This window comes from Pongo pygmaeus, chromosome 19, assembly GCF_028885625.2.
Source record: "Pongo pygmaeus isolate AG05252 chromosome 19, NHGRI_mPonPyg2-v2.0_pri, whole genome shotgun sequence".
NCBI classification, from domain to species: domain Eukaryota; kingdom Metazoa; phylum Chordata; class Mammalia; order Primates; family Hominidae; genus Pongo; species Pongo pygmaeus.
This window is the reverse complement of record NC_072392.2, coordinates 53836566-53851590: the sequence shown is the minus strand read 5'-3', so window position 1 is coordinate 53851590 and position 15025 is coordinate 53836566. Positions and strand designations below refer to the sequence as shown.

General features: G+C 41.6%; 1 protein-coding gene across 16 annotated transcripts in view; it reads left to right on the top strand.

Moving 5' to 3' along the window:
- Window positions 1-15025, top strand: part of TADA2A (transcriptional adaptor 2A) — a 75047-nt gene that overhangs the window by 19365 nt on the left and 40657 nt on the right. For 11 of the 16 annotated variants that reach the window (XR_010124524.1, XM_054456884.2, XM_054456883.2 and 8 more), the window contains 3 exons: window positions 698-757; window positions 11436-11527; window positions 14193-14350. Coding sequence is in view for 15 of the 16 variants with exons in the window: in XM_054456884.2 (XP_054312859.2) it covers window positions 698-757; window positions 11436-11527; window positions 14193-14350 (310 nt within the window). In the remaining variant the exon portion in view is untranslated. Of the gene's footprint in view, window positions 1-697; window positions 758-10090; window positions 10211-11435; window positions 11528-14192; window positions 14351-15025 lie in introns of all 16 variants that reach the window. The other 5 variants (XM_063655512.1, XM_063655510.1, XM_063655517.1 and 2 more) reach the window with 2 other exon arrangements.

The following is a 15025-nucleotide window of genomic DNA, read 5'->3' as shown; positions in this document are numbered from 1 at the left end:
TTCTCAAAGAGTTGTCTTAGAAAAAAGTATTTTTTTCAGACTTGTTTTTTCTCTGTGAGGGCCACTGAAAAGTTGTGATCATGATTCCACCATTCTATTGCAGCTGCACACAAGATTAAATGAATCCTTAAAAAATTGTTGTCTGGGCTCATTGGCTCACGCCTGTAATCCCAGCACTTTGGGAGGCCAAGAAAGGTGAATCACAAGATCAGGAGTTCGAGGCCAACCTGGCCAAGATGGTGAAATCCCGTCTCTACTAAAAATATGAAAATTAGCTGAGTGTTGTGCCGGGTGCCTGTAATCCCAGCTACTCAAGAGGCTGAAGCAGGAGAATCAACTTGAACCTGGGAGGCAGAGGTTGCAGTGAGCCGAGATGGCGCCACTCTAGCCTGGGTGAAAGAGCAAGACTCTGTCTCAAAAAAAAAAAAAAAAAAAAACAACTTGTCAAGAAGTGGTGTGGTGGCCCACACCTGTAATCTTAGCACTTTGGGAGACTGAGGTACAAGGATCCCTTGAGCCTAGGAGTTCAGGCTGCAGTGAGCTATGATGGTGCCACTGCACTTCGGCCTGGGTGACAGAATGAGACCCTTTCTCCAAAAATAAAATTTTAAAAACCCAAACGTGTCAGAAGAATAACACAAACCACCTCTGTCCTTTAAGAAAGTAGCTTTGCTAATTTAATTTTCTTTCTTTGCAGTGTTTCACTCGAGGCTTTGAGTACAAGAAACATCAAAGCGATCATACTTACGAAATAATGGTAATGATGAAGTTGCTGGGAGTTTCTGTTCACTTTTTTCAAGAATTAGACTGGGAAGTAGTTTTTCTTTTCTTCCATTTTTCTTTAAGCTCTCTTGGACTTCAGGGAATTAGTTTTCTTAATCTCTGAGTATCTTTACCTTTTCTCCCCTTTGGAAATAGGTAATTATTATCCAATAAGTTTTTTAGGGTTTTGTGGATCTATCAAGGTATTTAAGCACAAAAATAGTTTTATATACTCAGATTTTTGTTTGAAATTTGGAAAGTATTCAAAGGAAATACTTTTGATATGAGGATAACAGGTATGCTGCTTTTTAAACTCATTGATAAACATAGCCAGTGTGTTGTCACTGTGTGCTCATGGTATTTTTATGTGGTTCATGTGGACAGTGGTGTTTTTGTTGAGCAGTTCATTCCCTTGCCTTGGGGAAATTAGTTACCTTCTGAGAGTCAGGTTATAAAGTGAACACAGCAAATGAGTTAATACATAAAATCACTGAAGAGGCAGACTGGTTTATAAGTCTGAATAAAACTTGGCTGTAGATTAATTGTATTGCCACCTTTAAAGAAGGAATAAGAGTGTTCGTAGTGTCCTTCCAAGCCCTGGCAATGGGTGTGGGTGGTTTAATAAGCCATAGTGAATATCCAGTCTGCTTGACTGGTATATATACCTTTGTCAAGGTAGTTTTGTCGGCCAGGCACAGTAGCTCACGCCTGTAATCCTAGCACTTCCAGAGTCTGAGTTGGGCCGATCACTTGAGGTCAAGACCAGCCTAGCCAATATATGGTGAAACCCCGTCTCTATTAAGAATACAAAAATTAGCTGGGTGTGGTGATGTGCACCTGTAGTCTCAGCTACTTGGGCGTTTGAGGCAGGAGAATCGCTTGAACCCGGGAGGCAGAGGTTGCAGTGAGCCAAGATCGCACCACTGCACTCCAGCCTGGGTGACAGAGTGAGACTCCATCTCAAAAAAAAAAAAAAAAAAAAAAGAGAAAGATAGTTTCGTCAGTTATCAGAGCATATTAAGCATATAACTAAATCTCCTACTTAAAGCAGTTTTCTGACATTTGGCCCCCATGCAGTTTTTCTTACAGGAAAGGATGCTGGCAGGCTTGACAGTTAAAATTTCACATAGTAGATTAATCTATATTAGTTTTCTATTGATGCTGCAACAAATTACCAACAATTAGATATCTTAAGACAACACAAATTTGTCTCACAGAAGATCATTAGGCTTAACTGGTTTGCTCCAGGTTCCATAAGGCTGAAATGAAGATGTTGGCCAGCCTGGGCTCTCACCTGGAGGCCCTGGGGTAGAATCCATTTCTAGGTTCTTTCAGGTTGTTGGCAGAATTCGCTGCCTTAAGGTTTTAGGAAGGATGCCACTGTTTTGATCAGGGCATGTTCTCCGTTTCCACAGGCTGTCTGCATTACCTGGCTCTGGGCCCCCTTTCTCCATCCTCAAAGCCAGGAGCACAGGAAGTCCTTGAGGTTGTTGATGAAATCCAGGGAATCTCTGTGACCTCTCCTACTGCCTTATTTTTCCTGTGCTGAATCTTTATGAGTGATTCTTCTGCTTTCCTCTTCTACTTTGAGACAGGGTCTCACTCTGTCACCCAGGCGAAAGAGCAGTGGCACAATCACAGCTCACTGTAGCCTCGACCTCCCAGGCTTAAGCTATCCTTCTATCTCAGCCACCTGACTAGCTGGGACTATAGGCACAAGCCACCATGCCTGGCTAATTAAAAAAATTTTTTTGTAGGTCGGGCTTGGTGGCTCATGCCTGTAATCCCAGCACTTTGGGAGGCCGAGGCGGGTGGATCACGAGGTCAGGAGATCGAGACCATCCTGGCTAACATGGTGAAACCCTGTCTCTACTAAAAACACAAAAAATTAGCTGGGTATGGTGGCGGGCACCTGTAGTCCCAGCTACTCGGGAGGCTGAGGCAGGAGAATGGCGTGAACCCGGGAGGCAGAGCTTGTATTGAGCCAAGATTGTGTCACTGCACTCCAGCCTGGGCAACAGAGCGAGACTTTGTCTCAAAAAAAAAAAAAAGAAAAAGAAAAATTTTGTAGACAGGGGTCTAGGGGTCTTTCTGTGTTATTCAGGCTGGTCTCAAACTCCTGGGCTCAAGTGATCCTCCCACCTCAACCCTCAACCTCCTAAAGTGCTGGGATTACAGGTGTGAGCCACCACAGCAGGCACCTCAACTATGTATAAGGACTCATGTGGATTACATTGGGCCTATCTGGATAATCCAGGATAGTCTCTCTACTTTAAGGTCAGCTGATTAGTAACCTTTATTCCATCTGTAAAGTCCTTTCCCAGCAGTACCTCGCTAGTGTTTGATGAAATAGTCAGTAAACAGGAATCTTAGGATGAGGGGAACGTCTTTATTTTTATTTTATTTATTTATTGAAAAAAAAATAGAGACAGGGTTTCTCCATGTTGCCCAGGCAGGTCTCGAATTCAGGGGTTCAAGTGATCCTCCCACCTTGGCCTCCCAAAGTGCTGGAATTATAGACATGAGCCACCATGCCCAGCCAGAGAACATCTTTAGAATTGGGCCTCCTACAGCACTGTAGTATATTTACTTCAGTCTCTTAAAAGTTTAGAAAGGGTGAATCAGCATCTCTGAGCCTGACTATTGGTGGAGTCCTATTAAAATGAGTTTCTGGGCTTATGATATTCAGGGTCAGATTCTAGGCCACAATGAATTAATCAAAGAACTAGTTAGAGTTCTTGGGAGCCAACTAGCTAGCCTTCCTCTATCCATCTCTAAACAATTTCAGTCTTTTAATGGCTTCAGTAATTGTAAGACTTGGAATAAATTTTTTCCCCCTTTAATTGCAAAAATGAAGGGTTAGGAGACTGTTCAAAGTAGCTGTGGATTTGAGTTAATTTCACCAAGGTTATCAGGTCTTCAGAAAGCTGGTTTATTTTTCCCAAATTAATGCAAGAATACCTAGAGTCAGAATACAAATTTATTCATTCACATTGTGAAATAATTCCTTAAGGGATAATTCAGTATAGCTTGGGTAGGTTGGTAGTCATGCTTATTCACTGTAGGAAAGCTGACCATGAGCTTTCTTTAGCTATTCTGGCATCATGTCTTCTTCATAATGCTGAAAGCACTGACTAAGTTTCACTTCACATCACTTCATTCTGATTACATCATCCTTTTCTCACATATTCAACACCCATACAATCACATTTCAGAGTACTGTCCTTTACTTTGGGGAGCTTTTGGGGGTTACTAATACTTCCTTTTTGTGGCCCACCTTATTTATTCCCAGTGAATCTTTCCTTCTATAGGCATGATGACCAAATTTTAGCTTTCTACACAAAACTTGATTTTTTTGCCTCAGATAACTTTAAATGGTTTTCAGTACTTTTGTCATGTCACAGAGCTATATTTTTGGGAGTTACTCATGCTGTGGTAGGTGGTGTGTTAACCAGGATTTCTGAATTCTGTGCCTATTTTTGTCTTGTAATTCTTAGAACTTTGAACAAGTCCAGGCAGCTCTTTCTGCCACACCCTTTTATACCAGTAATTCTTAAACTTCAGTACGTAAGAATTGCCTGGGAGCTTCTTATAAATGTAGATTTCTAGACTCTTCTGTGAGAGATTGTGGTTCAGAAGTGCTGAGGTTTGGTCCAGGAGTTGAATAATATTAATTAAACTTTATGTAAAACTGCCTTGTGCCTTCTTTGGTGTGTCTGTGATGTAGAAAGTTTTTATTGTTTGTCTCACAGTAAAGTTGGTTGAGAAACAATATTCTAAAATACAGTTTTACAGATGACAGTCTCTTCAACTAATGTGTGCGTTGTCATATTTACATGTCTTTTGGTACTTGCTGAATTGAGAGTGATTATGAATTTAGTATAGATATAGACTCTGAAATTTCTCTGTTGGATTTCATAATACCTCATGTGCTAGACATATTCGTAGTACGTGCTCAGATGAAAAAATGTGTTGCTTATTGGTAGTGTAATCTCACAAATCATGACTTTTTTTTTGTCAGTAACAAAAGGTATAACAAGTTCTAAGTGCCTGTGTAATCTGAAGACCTCTTGTGTGGTCTTCAGATTATTATTTTTTTTACTTGTTATTATAGAAAAGTTCAGATATGCACAAGAGAGAATGATGTTTGGTTATCTATTGCTATGTAACAGCTACCTCAAAACCTCATGCTTAAAAATGACCATTTTATTATCTCCCACAGTTGTGTGGGTCAGGCATTCAGATGAGGCACAGCGAGGGTGGCTCTTGGCTCCACGTGATGTACTTAGGCTGAAAGTCCCAAGAGGGTTATGAATTTAGTATAGACATAGACTCCAAAATTTCTCTCTTGGATCTCATAATACCTCATGTGCTAGGCATATTCATAGTACATGCTCAGATGAAAATGTGGTCATCATTGTGCTAGGCATATTCATAGTACGTGCTCAGATGAAAATGTGGTCGTCATTGTAACCAACTACCACATAGTGGTAATAAATTTCTGTTTACCCATCACTAACTCTTAAAATTATTGACTCGTGGCCAATCTTACTTTATCTAAACCATCACCTTTTCTTTTATCTTTTCTTTTTTTTTTGAGACGGAGTCTTGCCCTGTCGCCCAGGCTGGAGTCCAATGGGTTGATTTCGGCTCACTGCAACCTCCGACTCCCGGGTCCAAGCGATTCTCCTGCCTCAGCCTCCTGAGTAGCTCAGATTACAGGCACACACCACCATGCCAGGCTAATTTTTATATTTTTATAGAGACGGGATTTCGCCATGTTGGCCAGGCTGGTCTTGAACTCCGGACCTCAGGTGATCTGCCCACCTCGGCCTCCCAAAGTGCTGGGATGACGAGCGTGAACCACCGCACCTGGCCTAAACCATCACCTTTCTAGATTATTTTGAAGCAAATATCCTAGACAGTATATCATTTCATCTTCAAGTATTTCATTAGGTCTCTACGTAATTCTAGTCACTTTTCACATTCCCCGTCATTTCATAAAGGCTTAATATCTAAAACCCTGCTGCCTTTTTTACCCCTGAAACAATCACTGTTCTGATTTTTTTTATCAGCGTAGATCGGTTTTGCATATTCTAGAACTGCATATATATGGAATCATACTGTATGTACACTTCTGTTGTTTCTAGTTTCTTTCACTCAGCATTTTTTTTTTTTTTTTTTTTTTTTTTGAGACAGAGTCTGGCTCTATTGCCCAGGCTGGAGTGCGATTGCACAATCTCAGCTCACTGCAACCTCTGCCTCCTGGGTTCAAGCAATTCTCCTGCCTCAGCCTCCCAAGTAGCTGGGATTATAGGCGTCCACCACCACACCCGGCTAATTTTGTATTTTTAGTAGAGACAGGGTTTCACCATGTTGGCCAGGTTGGTCTCGAACCCCTGACCTCAGCTGATCCACCTGCCTTGGCCTCCCAGAGTGCTGGGATTACAGGTGTGAGCCACCGCGCCTGGCCTCACTCAGCATGCTTTTGAGTTTTATTCATGTTGTGTATGTTACTGGTACATTTGCTACTAATCATTTCTTTTAATTACTGAGTAATATTCTGTTGTATGAACATAATACAGTTTTTTATCCATTCTCCCTTTGATGGACACCTGGGCGTTGCCCACGTTTGGGTTATTGTGAATAAAGCTGCAATGAGTATTCCTATATAAAGCTTTCTATGTACATATGTTTTCACTGTTTTTTGGATAAATACCTAGGAGTGAAATTGCTGGGTCATAGAGTAAATGATTGTTTAACTTTTAAAGAAACGATTGGCAAGTTTTCCAAAGCATATGTATCATTTTACACCTCTGTCGACAATATATGAGAGTTCTGATTGCTTCATGTGCTTGTCAACATTTGGCATTGTCAGTTTCATTCATTTTAGCTATTTTAGTCAGTGTAGTGTGGTATTACAATTTTTTTTTTTTTTTTTTAGTTTTTGCAGTTTGTTTAATTCAGATACAAATAAGATTCACACATTTCAATTTTCCAATTGGTTGCCTTTTACGTATTTTCTATTCTGTATGGGTTTTCCTTCCCTTTCTCTCATTTCTTTTTTTTTTTTGGTCTTATTTTAGAATAATTATTTTTTAAATTTTATCTTCTTAAATACATAGAGAAATAGAAATAGAGTTTTGCCATGTTGTCCAGGGTGGTCTTAAACTCCTGGACTCAAGGGATCCTCCCATCTTGGCCTCCCAAAGTGCTAGGATTACAGGTGTGAGCCACCGTGCCCAGCCATTTTTGGGTTTACTGAAGTTGCAAACGTAGTACAGAGAGTTCCCATATATCCTTCATCCTGCTTCCCCAAATGTTAACATCTTACATTATAGTACATTTGTCAAAATTGAGAAATGAACATTGGCCGGGTGCGGTGGCTCTTTCCTGTAATCCCAGCACTTTTTGAGAGGCTGCGGTAGGAGAATTGTTTGAGTCCAGGAGTTTGAGACCAGCCTGGGCAATCTAGAAAGACCCCATTGCTGCAGAAAAATGTAAAAATTAGGTGGATGTGGTTGCACATGCTTATATTCTTAGCTACTTGGCTTGAGTTCGGGAGTTTGAAGCTACAGTGAGCCATGATCACACCAGTGCACTCCAGCCTGGTCAACCCACAAGACCCTGTTTCAAAGAGAAAAAAGGGCTGAGTTCGGTGCCTCACGCCTGTAATCCCAGCATTTTGGGAGGCCGAGGCGGGCGGATTACTTGAGGTCAGGAGTTCAAGACCAGCCTGGCCAACATGGTGAAACCCTATCTCTCCTAAAAATACAAAAAATTAGCCAGGTACAGTTGTGCGTGCCTGTAATCCCAGATGCTCTGGAGGCTGAGGCAGGAGAGTCGCTTGAACCCAGGAGGTGGAGGTTGCGGTGAGCCGAGATCATGCCACTGCACTCCAGCCTGGGCAATGGAGCAAGACTTGGTCTCAAAAAAAAAAAAAGGGAAAAAGAAATGAACCTTACTACAATACTAGTAACTATAGATTTTATTCAGATTTCTCCAGATTTTCCACAAATGTCCTTTTCTGTTGCAGGATCCAATTGGGGATCCTACATTGCATTTAGTCATAATGTTTTCTCCAATCTGTGACAGTTTCTTAGATTTTCCTTGTTCATGACCTTGACAGGTCGAAGTGTATTCTGTACAGTGTCTCTCAATTTTGTCTTCATAGGTTTGATATTTTATCATGATTAGATTTGGATTATAGATGTTTAAGTGGAAGATCACAGAGGTGAATTGCCTTCTCATTTTATCATATCAGACGATACATAATTTAACACTGGTGATGTTGAAAAATGAGCAGCCAGCCATAAGAGATGCATGAGGCAGGGTGTATGTGGGAAGGGGTATGGAGCTTTCCTGTCCTCTCTGGGTACACTGCCCTCCACCTCCATGTGTTCAGCAGCCCAGAAGCTCCTCGCTCTCATTTCTTATTATTTGTTTGATTTTTAAAAACTGGATTGTCTTACAGATGTTAGTACAGTCTGGATTTTGTTGACTAATGTGTTCCTCTCTCTTCTGTGTTTCCTATAAATTAGTAGTTACATTTAATGACTACTTCAGATTCATTTAGGGCCATTGTCTGGATCTGCTAATTCACCAAGGATTGCAAAACATTAATCTTTTAATTCTATCACTCATTTTAATTTATCAGTTAGAAATTTCTTATTATTATGTGGTCCCTTGGAGTAACGTTTATACAGGAAAGGAAAGAGAAATGATGATTACTTCCCTTTATTTACTAGTTTTGAGAATATGCATTGGTTCCCTAGCATCCTCTGCATATTTAAAATATTTGATATTTCAATCCTTTGTGGTTGTTATCCTTATTGATGCTCAAAATATTCCATTTTTAGTTAACAGGAGTCTCTGGAAGTTGATTTCTGAATTTTTTTGACATGACCTTTATAGTCTTTAAGAGCTTCTTTGCCTATAATCCCAGCACTTTGGGAGGCCCAGGCGGGCGGATCACCTGAGGTCAGGAGTTCGAGACCAGCCCGACCAACATGGAGAAACCCTGTCTCTACTAAAAATACAAAATTAGCTGGGTGTGGTGGCACAAGCTTGTAATCCCAGCTACTCATTGCTACTGGGTGGTCATTTTTTCTAGACCTTTTCAATGAACAATGTTAGGGAAATTATTTTTCTTTTAAGATACAACACATGAGTTCATAATAAAACTTTCAATTTAAATACGAGACTACAAGAGTTTTGTTTGTTTTGTTTGTTTTCTGTTTGTTTGTTTGTTTTTGAGACGGAGTCTCTCTCTGTCCCGCAGGCTGGAGTGCAGTGGCGCCATCTCGGCTCACTGCAAGCTCCACCTCCCGGGTTCACACCATTCTCCTGCCTCAGCCTCCCGAGCAGCTGGGACCACAGGCCCCTGCCACCACACCCGGCTATTTTTTTGTATTTTTAGTACAGACAGCGTTTCACCATGTTAGCCAGGATGATCTCGATCTCCTGACCTCGTGATCCGCCTGCCTTGGCCTCTCAAAGTGCTGGGATTACAGGCGTGAGCCACCGCGCCCGGCCTGTTTTGGGTTTTTATGAGACAGAGTCTCTTGCCCAGGCTGGAGAGCAGTGGTGCAATCTCAATTCACTGCAGACTCTACCTCCCGGGTTCAAGCGATCCTCCTGCCTCAGCCTGCCAAGTAGCTGGAACCACAGGTGCGCACCACCATGCCCAGCTAATTTTTGTAGTTTTTGTAGAGACAGGGTTTTGCCATGTTGCCCAGGCTGGTCTCAAACTCCTGAGCTCAAGCAATCCACCCACCCAGGTCTCCCAAAGTGCTGGGACTGCAGGTGCATGCCAACACTCCCAGCTAATTTTTGTAGTTTTTGTAGAGATGGGGTTTCCCTATGTTGCCCAGGCTGGTCTCAAACTCCTGAGCCCAAAAAATCCACCCACCCAGGCCTCCCAAAATGCTGGGATTGCAGGCATGAGCCACCATGCCTGGCCAACCACGAGGTTTTTACATAACCTCACAGATCTTACAGCTATATCTTTTTTTTTCCCCAAGCCAAAAATTACACTTCCCAATGACACTAACCAACATAATTATTTATTTGCTTTACCTCATAACATATACACATACACTAATCTCAAAATAACTGTCAATACTAAAGAAACAATTTAAGATTTGGCAATTTCTTTTGTTTTTAAGGTATATCCTACTTAGAGATATTTAGTCAAATTAAGTGTTTCAAAATCACTTGAAATAGTTCCTTTCTGTGTGATTATGCCTTCAAATTGATTTCCGAGTTCATTATATTTTGCATTTTATTCTTAAGATTTTGAAGTTTATTTTTATTTTTATTTTTCGAGATGGAGTCTTGCTTGTTGCCCACGCTGGGGTTCAGTGGTGTGATCTCGGCTCACTGCAGCCTCCACCTTCCAGTTCAAGCGATTCTCCTGCCTCAGCCTCCCGAGTAGCTGGGACTACAGGTGCGTGCCACCATGCCCGGCTAATTTTTATATTTTTAGTAGAGACAAGGTTTCACCATGTTGGCCAGCCTTGTCTTGAACTCCTGACCTCAAGAGATCCACCTGCCTTGGCCTCCCAAAGTGTTGGGATTACAAGCGTGAGCCACTGAGGCCAGCCTAAAGTTTAATATTATACTCTTTGTGTTTCAAAGTTAAACCTACAAGCAATGAATATTCAGAGACATCTAGCTTCTGGATAGACGGCTCTACCCTGTTCTCTTTCTTCCTCCCCATAGTAACCTTTTTTTTTTTTTAAAGTGTGTTTTATTCTTCCATTTAAAAAAATACATACATATTTGTCTTTTCCTCTTTCTTAGCTAAATGGAAGCATACTAAAATATTTATCTCTACCTCTGTGTTGTTGATATGTATTTCTGCATGAATTGCTTGGCATTTATAGGTGATATGGAGGCCCTTCTAGCTAATGGTGGAAACGGGTAGGAGAGGTGGACAACTAATAAGAATGTACCCTAGGTATCTCTCATCATTCAGCTGTGAACTATTACTACAGTTGAAGTTCCTAGATTCCATTTATTTTTAATTATTATTATTTTGTTTGAAACGGAGTCTTGCTGTGTCGCCCAGGCTAGAGTGCAGTGGCGCGATCTCGGCTCACTGTAAGCTCCACCTCCCGGGTTCATGCCATTCTCTTGCCTCAGCCTCCCAAGTAGCTGGGACTACAGGTGCTCACCACCAGGCCCGGCTAATTTTTTATATTTTTAGTAGAGACGGAGTTTCACCGTGTTAGCCAGGATGGTCTCGATCTCCTGACCTCGTGATCCACCCTCCTTGGCCTCCCAAAGTGCTGTGATTACAGGCGTGAGCCACTGTGCCCGGCCTATTTTTGATTTTTGAGGCAGAGTCTTGTTGTGACGCCCAGGCTGAAGTGCGGTGGTGCTATCTCAGCTCACTGCAACCTCCGCTTCCGCAGTTGAAGTGATTCTCCTGCCTCAGCCTCCTGAGTAGCTGGGACTACAGGCGTGTGCCACCATGCCCAGCTAATTTTTGTGTTTTTAGTAGAGACGGAGTTTCACCATATTGGCCAGGCTGGTCTCGAACTCCTGACCTCAAGTGATCCGCCCGCCTCCGCCTTCCAAAGTGCTAGGATTATAGGCGTGAGCCACCGTGCCTGGCCCCTAGATTCCATTTGTATCTCTGTTCTTAAGCAAAACTTTTTTCTCCTTAGACTTCAGATTTTCCTGTCCTTGATCCCAGCTGGACTGCTCAAGAAGAAATGGCCCTTTTAGAAGCTGTGATGGACTGTGGCTTTGGAAATTGGTAAGAGCTTGGTGTTAAGAGTTGTCCTGCCCTAGTGGGCTCAGAGAAGAAGCTGTTGTTGAAGAGTAAAGGAGGGAACCTCAGGAAGAGAAAGTATGTGTTGCTTTCCTATCAACCCATGATTTAGAGACAAGTTAGTCCCCTCTGTACATTATTTTTCCAGTGTCGAAATGTGTCACAAGGATATGGGATGTTTAGTGGTCCATGACTGAGCAGCTTTAAAAGGCCACTTTGGATATATCAACAGTGGGAAGATTGATTATTATTCCTTTCTGAATAGTAGGGAAGTTTAGTTTTGTTAGTTATTACTCCCTTCTGATTTTATGAATTTTTGTTAGTTGTAGATGCCCTAGTCATTTAAGTGAATCAGACTTTAGCTAGATGGTCATACCTAAGATTCAAGTTTCACAGACTTCCTGATAGCATTCTCTGTTTTTAGCTTTCAAACACCTGCCTTAGTCCAAAACCGGCCAAACTGAATAGCACTCATTGCTGTTGACCTAGGGGGCAGCACCACTTAATGCTACCACTTTCGTTTTTATCTTTTGGGAACACTTTCATATGGATGCTTTTATTTTATGAACTCGATAGCAGAGGCATTATTGAATATATTTTGTTCACAAATTATCTGAAGCCTAGGGGGTTGAAATGATTTCTTGTGATTAAATAGCTTATTACTGAAGGACTCTTAATTAGGTCCTCCCTGTCCTGACTTGCTAGTGTATATAACCTTTCTTGGTGTTCATCAGAGTAAACTCTGCTGCCTCCCTTATGTCCAGGGACCTGAAGAAGGAGACCTGAATTTAGTTCACATTTTGCTTGTATTCATTCATTCAGTATTTATTAAGCGTCATAAAATACTGTGTACAATGAGAAATACCAAAGGAGGTAGAAAAGTAATCACTTGTGAGGAGTTTGCTAGTCATCTTTGGCCTAGTTTTTCATTTTTTGCTTACCATTCTCTCTAAAATAGTCTAATCCTCTCTGTCCTCCTTCCCTCTTAACAAAGAACATAAAAAAGACATAGCTTCTCTATCTGCTGTGGGTAAGGCACTGAGTTTGGCAGTGAGTGGGCTAGAGCTGAGAATATGAGATGCATCCTGTCTTCAGAAAGCTTATAGTTTAGCAGGGGACTTAAAATATCTATACAAGTGATTGAAGTACACAAAACAGCACAGTGATGCCTTGGGGAGGTCAAGTGAAATGCTGTGGAAGAGAGACCTTGAGGAAAGGACTTCCACCTCTACCTCTCCATTACCTTGGCTCAAGTCAGGGATTTTTTTTTATTGAGACAGTCCCACTGTATTACCCAGGCTGAAATGCAGTGCTGTGATCACAGTTACTGTAACCCCGAACTCCTGGGCTCAAGGGATCTTCCTTCCTCAGACTCCCAAGTAGTTGGAACAACAGGTGTGCGCCACCATACTCAGTTAATTTTTAAATTTTATTATTATTATTATTATTATTATTATTTGGAAACAGGATCTTGCTCTGTCGCCCAGGGTGGAGTACAGGGGCATGAGCTCGACTCATTTCAGCTTCGACCTTCCAGGCTCAAGTGATCCTCCCAGCTCAGGCTCCTGAGTAGCTGGGACTACCGGCGTGTGCAGCCACCCCTGGCTAATTTTTGTATTTTTTGTTGAGATAGGATTTTACTGTGTTGCCCAGGCTGGTCTGGAACTCCTGAGTTCAAGCCATCCTCCCACCTTGGCCTCCCAAAGTGCTGGAATAACAGGTGTGCGCCACCATGCCTGGCCAGATTCTTAAGCAAGTTTCTTAATTCTTTTGGGCCTCATTTTTTCTTCTTCGAAATTGAGATAGTAACAATACCCATACCACAAATTTAATACTAGGTTTAACTTAAATTCTGTTGTGAATGTTTCTAGCTCAGTGCCTGGCATCTCATAGCAGCTCTAGTAAAGAAATGTTTATGTGAAGTGTATGGTAAACCATAAAATATTATGCAAAATAAAACTATATTTCTGTATATTTTGAATGTTCTGAAGTCACTTCTTATTATTTGCAGCAATTATTTCTGTAGGGCCTAGCTCACAGGAAAATTTACAAATTTTCCAATCATCTTATTTATTTATTTATTTATTTATTTATTTATTTATTTTTTGAGATGGAGTTTGGCTCTCGTTGCCCAGGCTGGAGTGCAATGACGCAATCTCTGCTCACCGCAACCTCTACCTCCTGGGTTCAAGCAATTCTCCTGCCTCAGCCTCCCAAGTAGCTGGGATTAGAGGCATGCACCACCGCGCCTGGCTAATTTTGTATTTTTAGTAGAGACAGGGTTTCTCCATGTTGATCAGGCTGGTCTCTAACTCCCAACCTCAGGTGATCACCTACCTCCCAAAGTGCTGGAATTACAGGCGTGAGCCACTGCTCCTGGCCTCAGTCATCTTTCTTTAAGTGAAAAAGAAAGGACTTTTTAGTAATTACTTCTGTGTTTTAGACTAGCAAGATATGGAACACCAGATTACACCAACCTAGGCTTATATTTGTCTCATTTTTCTGCTGATATCTTTTTGATATCAATTTGGAAATATCAGAGTATATTATATGGATGTGACTTAAAATATCAAAAGAGCAAATGATGCTTTTACTATTATGTGTAAATGCAAGTACCACTTTCTTCTCTCTTTTTCCCACAATCCTCTAGGCAGGATGTAGCCAATCAAATGTGCACCAAGACCAAGGAGGAGTGTGAGAAGCACTATATGAAGCATTTCATCAATAACCCTCTGTTTGCATCTACCCTGCTGAACCTGAAACAAGCAGAGGAAGCAAAAACTGCCGACACAGCCATTCCATTTCACTGTAAGTGCCTCCCTATCTTGATAAGAGATACTTAGCTCATCCTTGGGCCCTGTTTCAGTAGCAGATAAACAGTGATTTGATGACTTGGACAGCTAATGATATCACGGAAGATAGGAGGAGTTAGTATGGCAGCTATTAAGAGTCAGGATCTACCCGGCATGGTGGCTCGTGCCTGTAATCCCAGCACCTTGGGAGGCCGAGGCGGGTAAATCACTTGAGGCCAGGAGTTCAAGACCAGCCTGGCCAACATGGCGAAATCCTGTCTCAACTAAAAGTATAAAGATTAGCTGGACGTGGTGGCAGACACCTGTAATCCCAGCTACTGGGGAGGCTGAGGCAGGAGAATCACTTGAACCAGGTAGGTGGAGATTGCAGTGAGCCAAGATCACATCACTGCACTCCAACCTGGGTAACAGAGTGAGACTTCATCTCTTAAAAAAAAAAAAAAAAGAGGATTATAATGTGGCAAAGAAGGAACATATTCTAAGGGTCAGAGTTATATACAGGACATCAAGGTGCTTGAAGCCAATGTGTAGTTCCACCTACCTTGAGTCATTTGAACATACCAGTTAACTTCAGTGCTTTCCTTTGTAAAATAAGATGTCAAAAAGGGAAAATCTTTTCTATGCTGTTATGAGTGCAAGTTTTTTTTCAATCCCTTTGGAGAGCTTATGA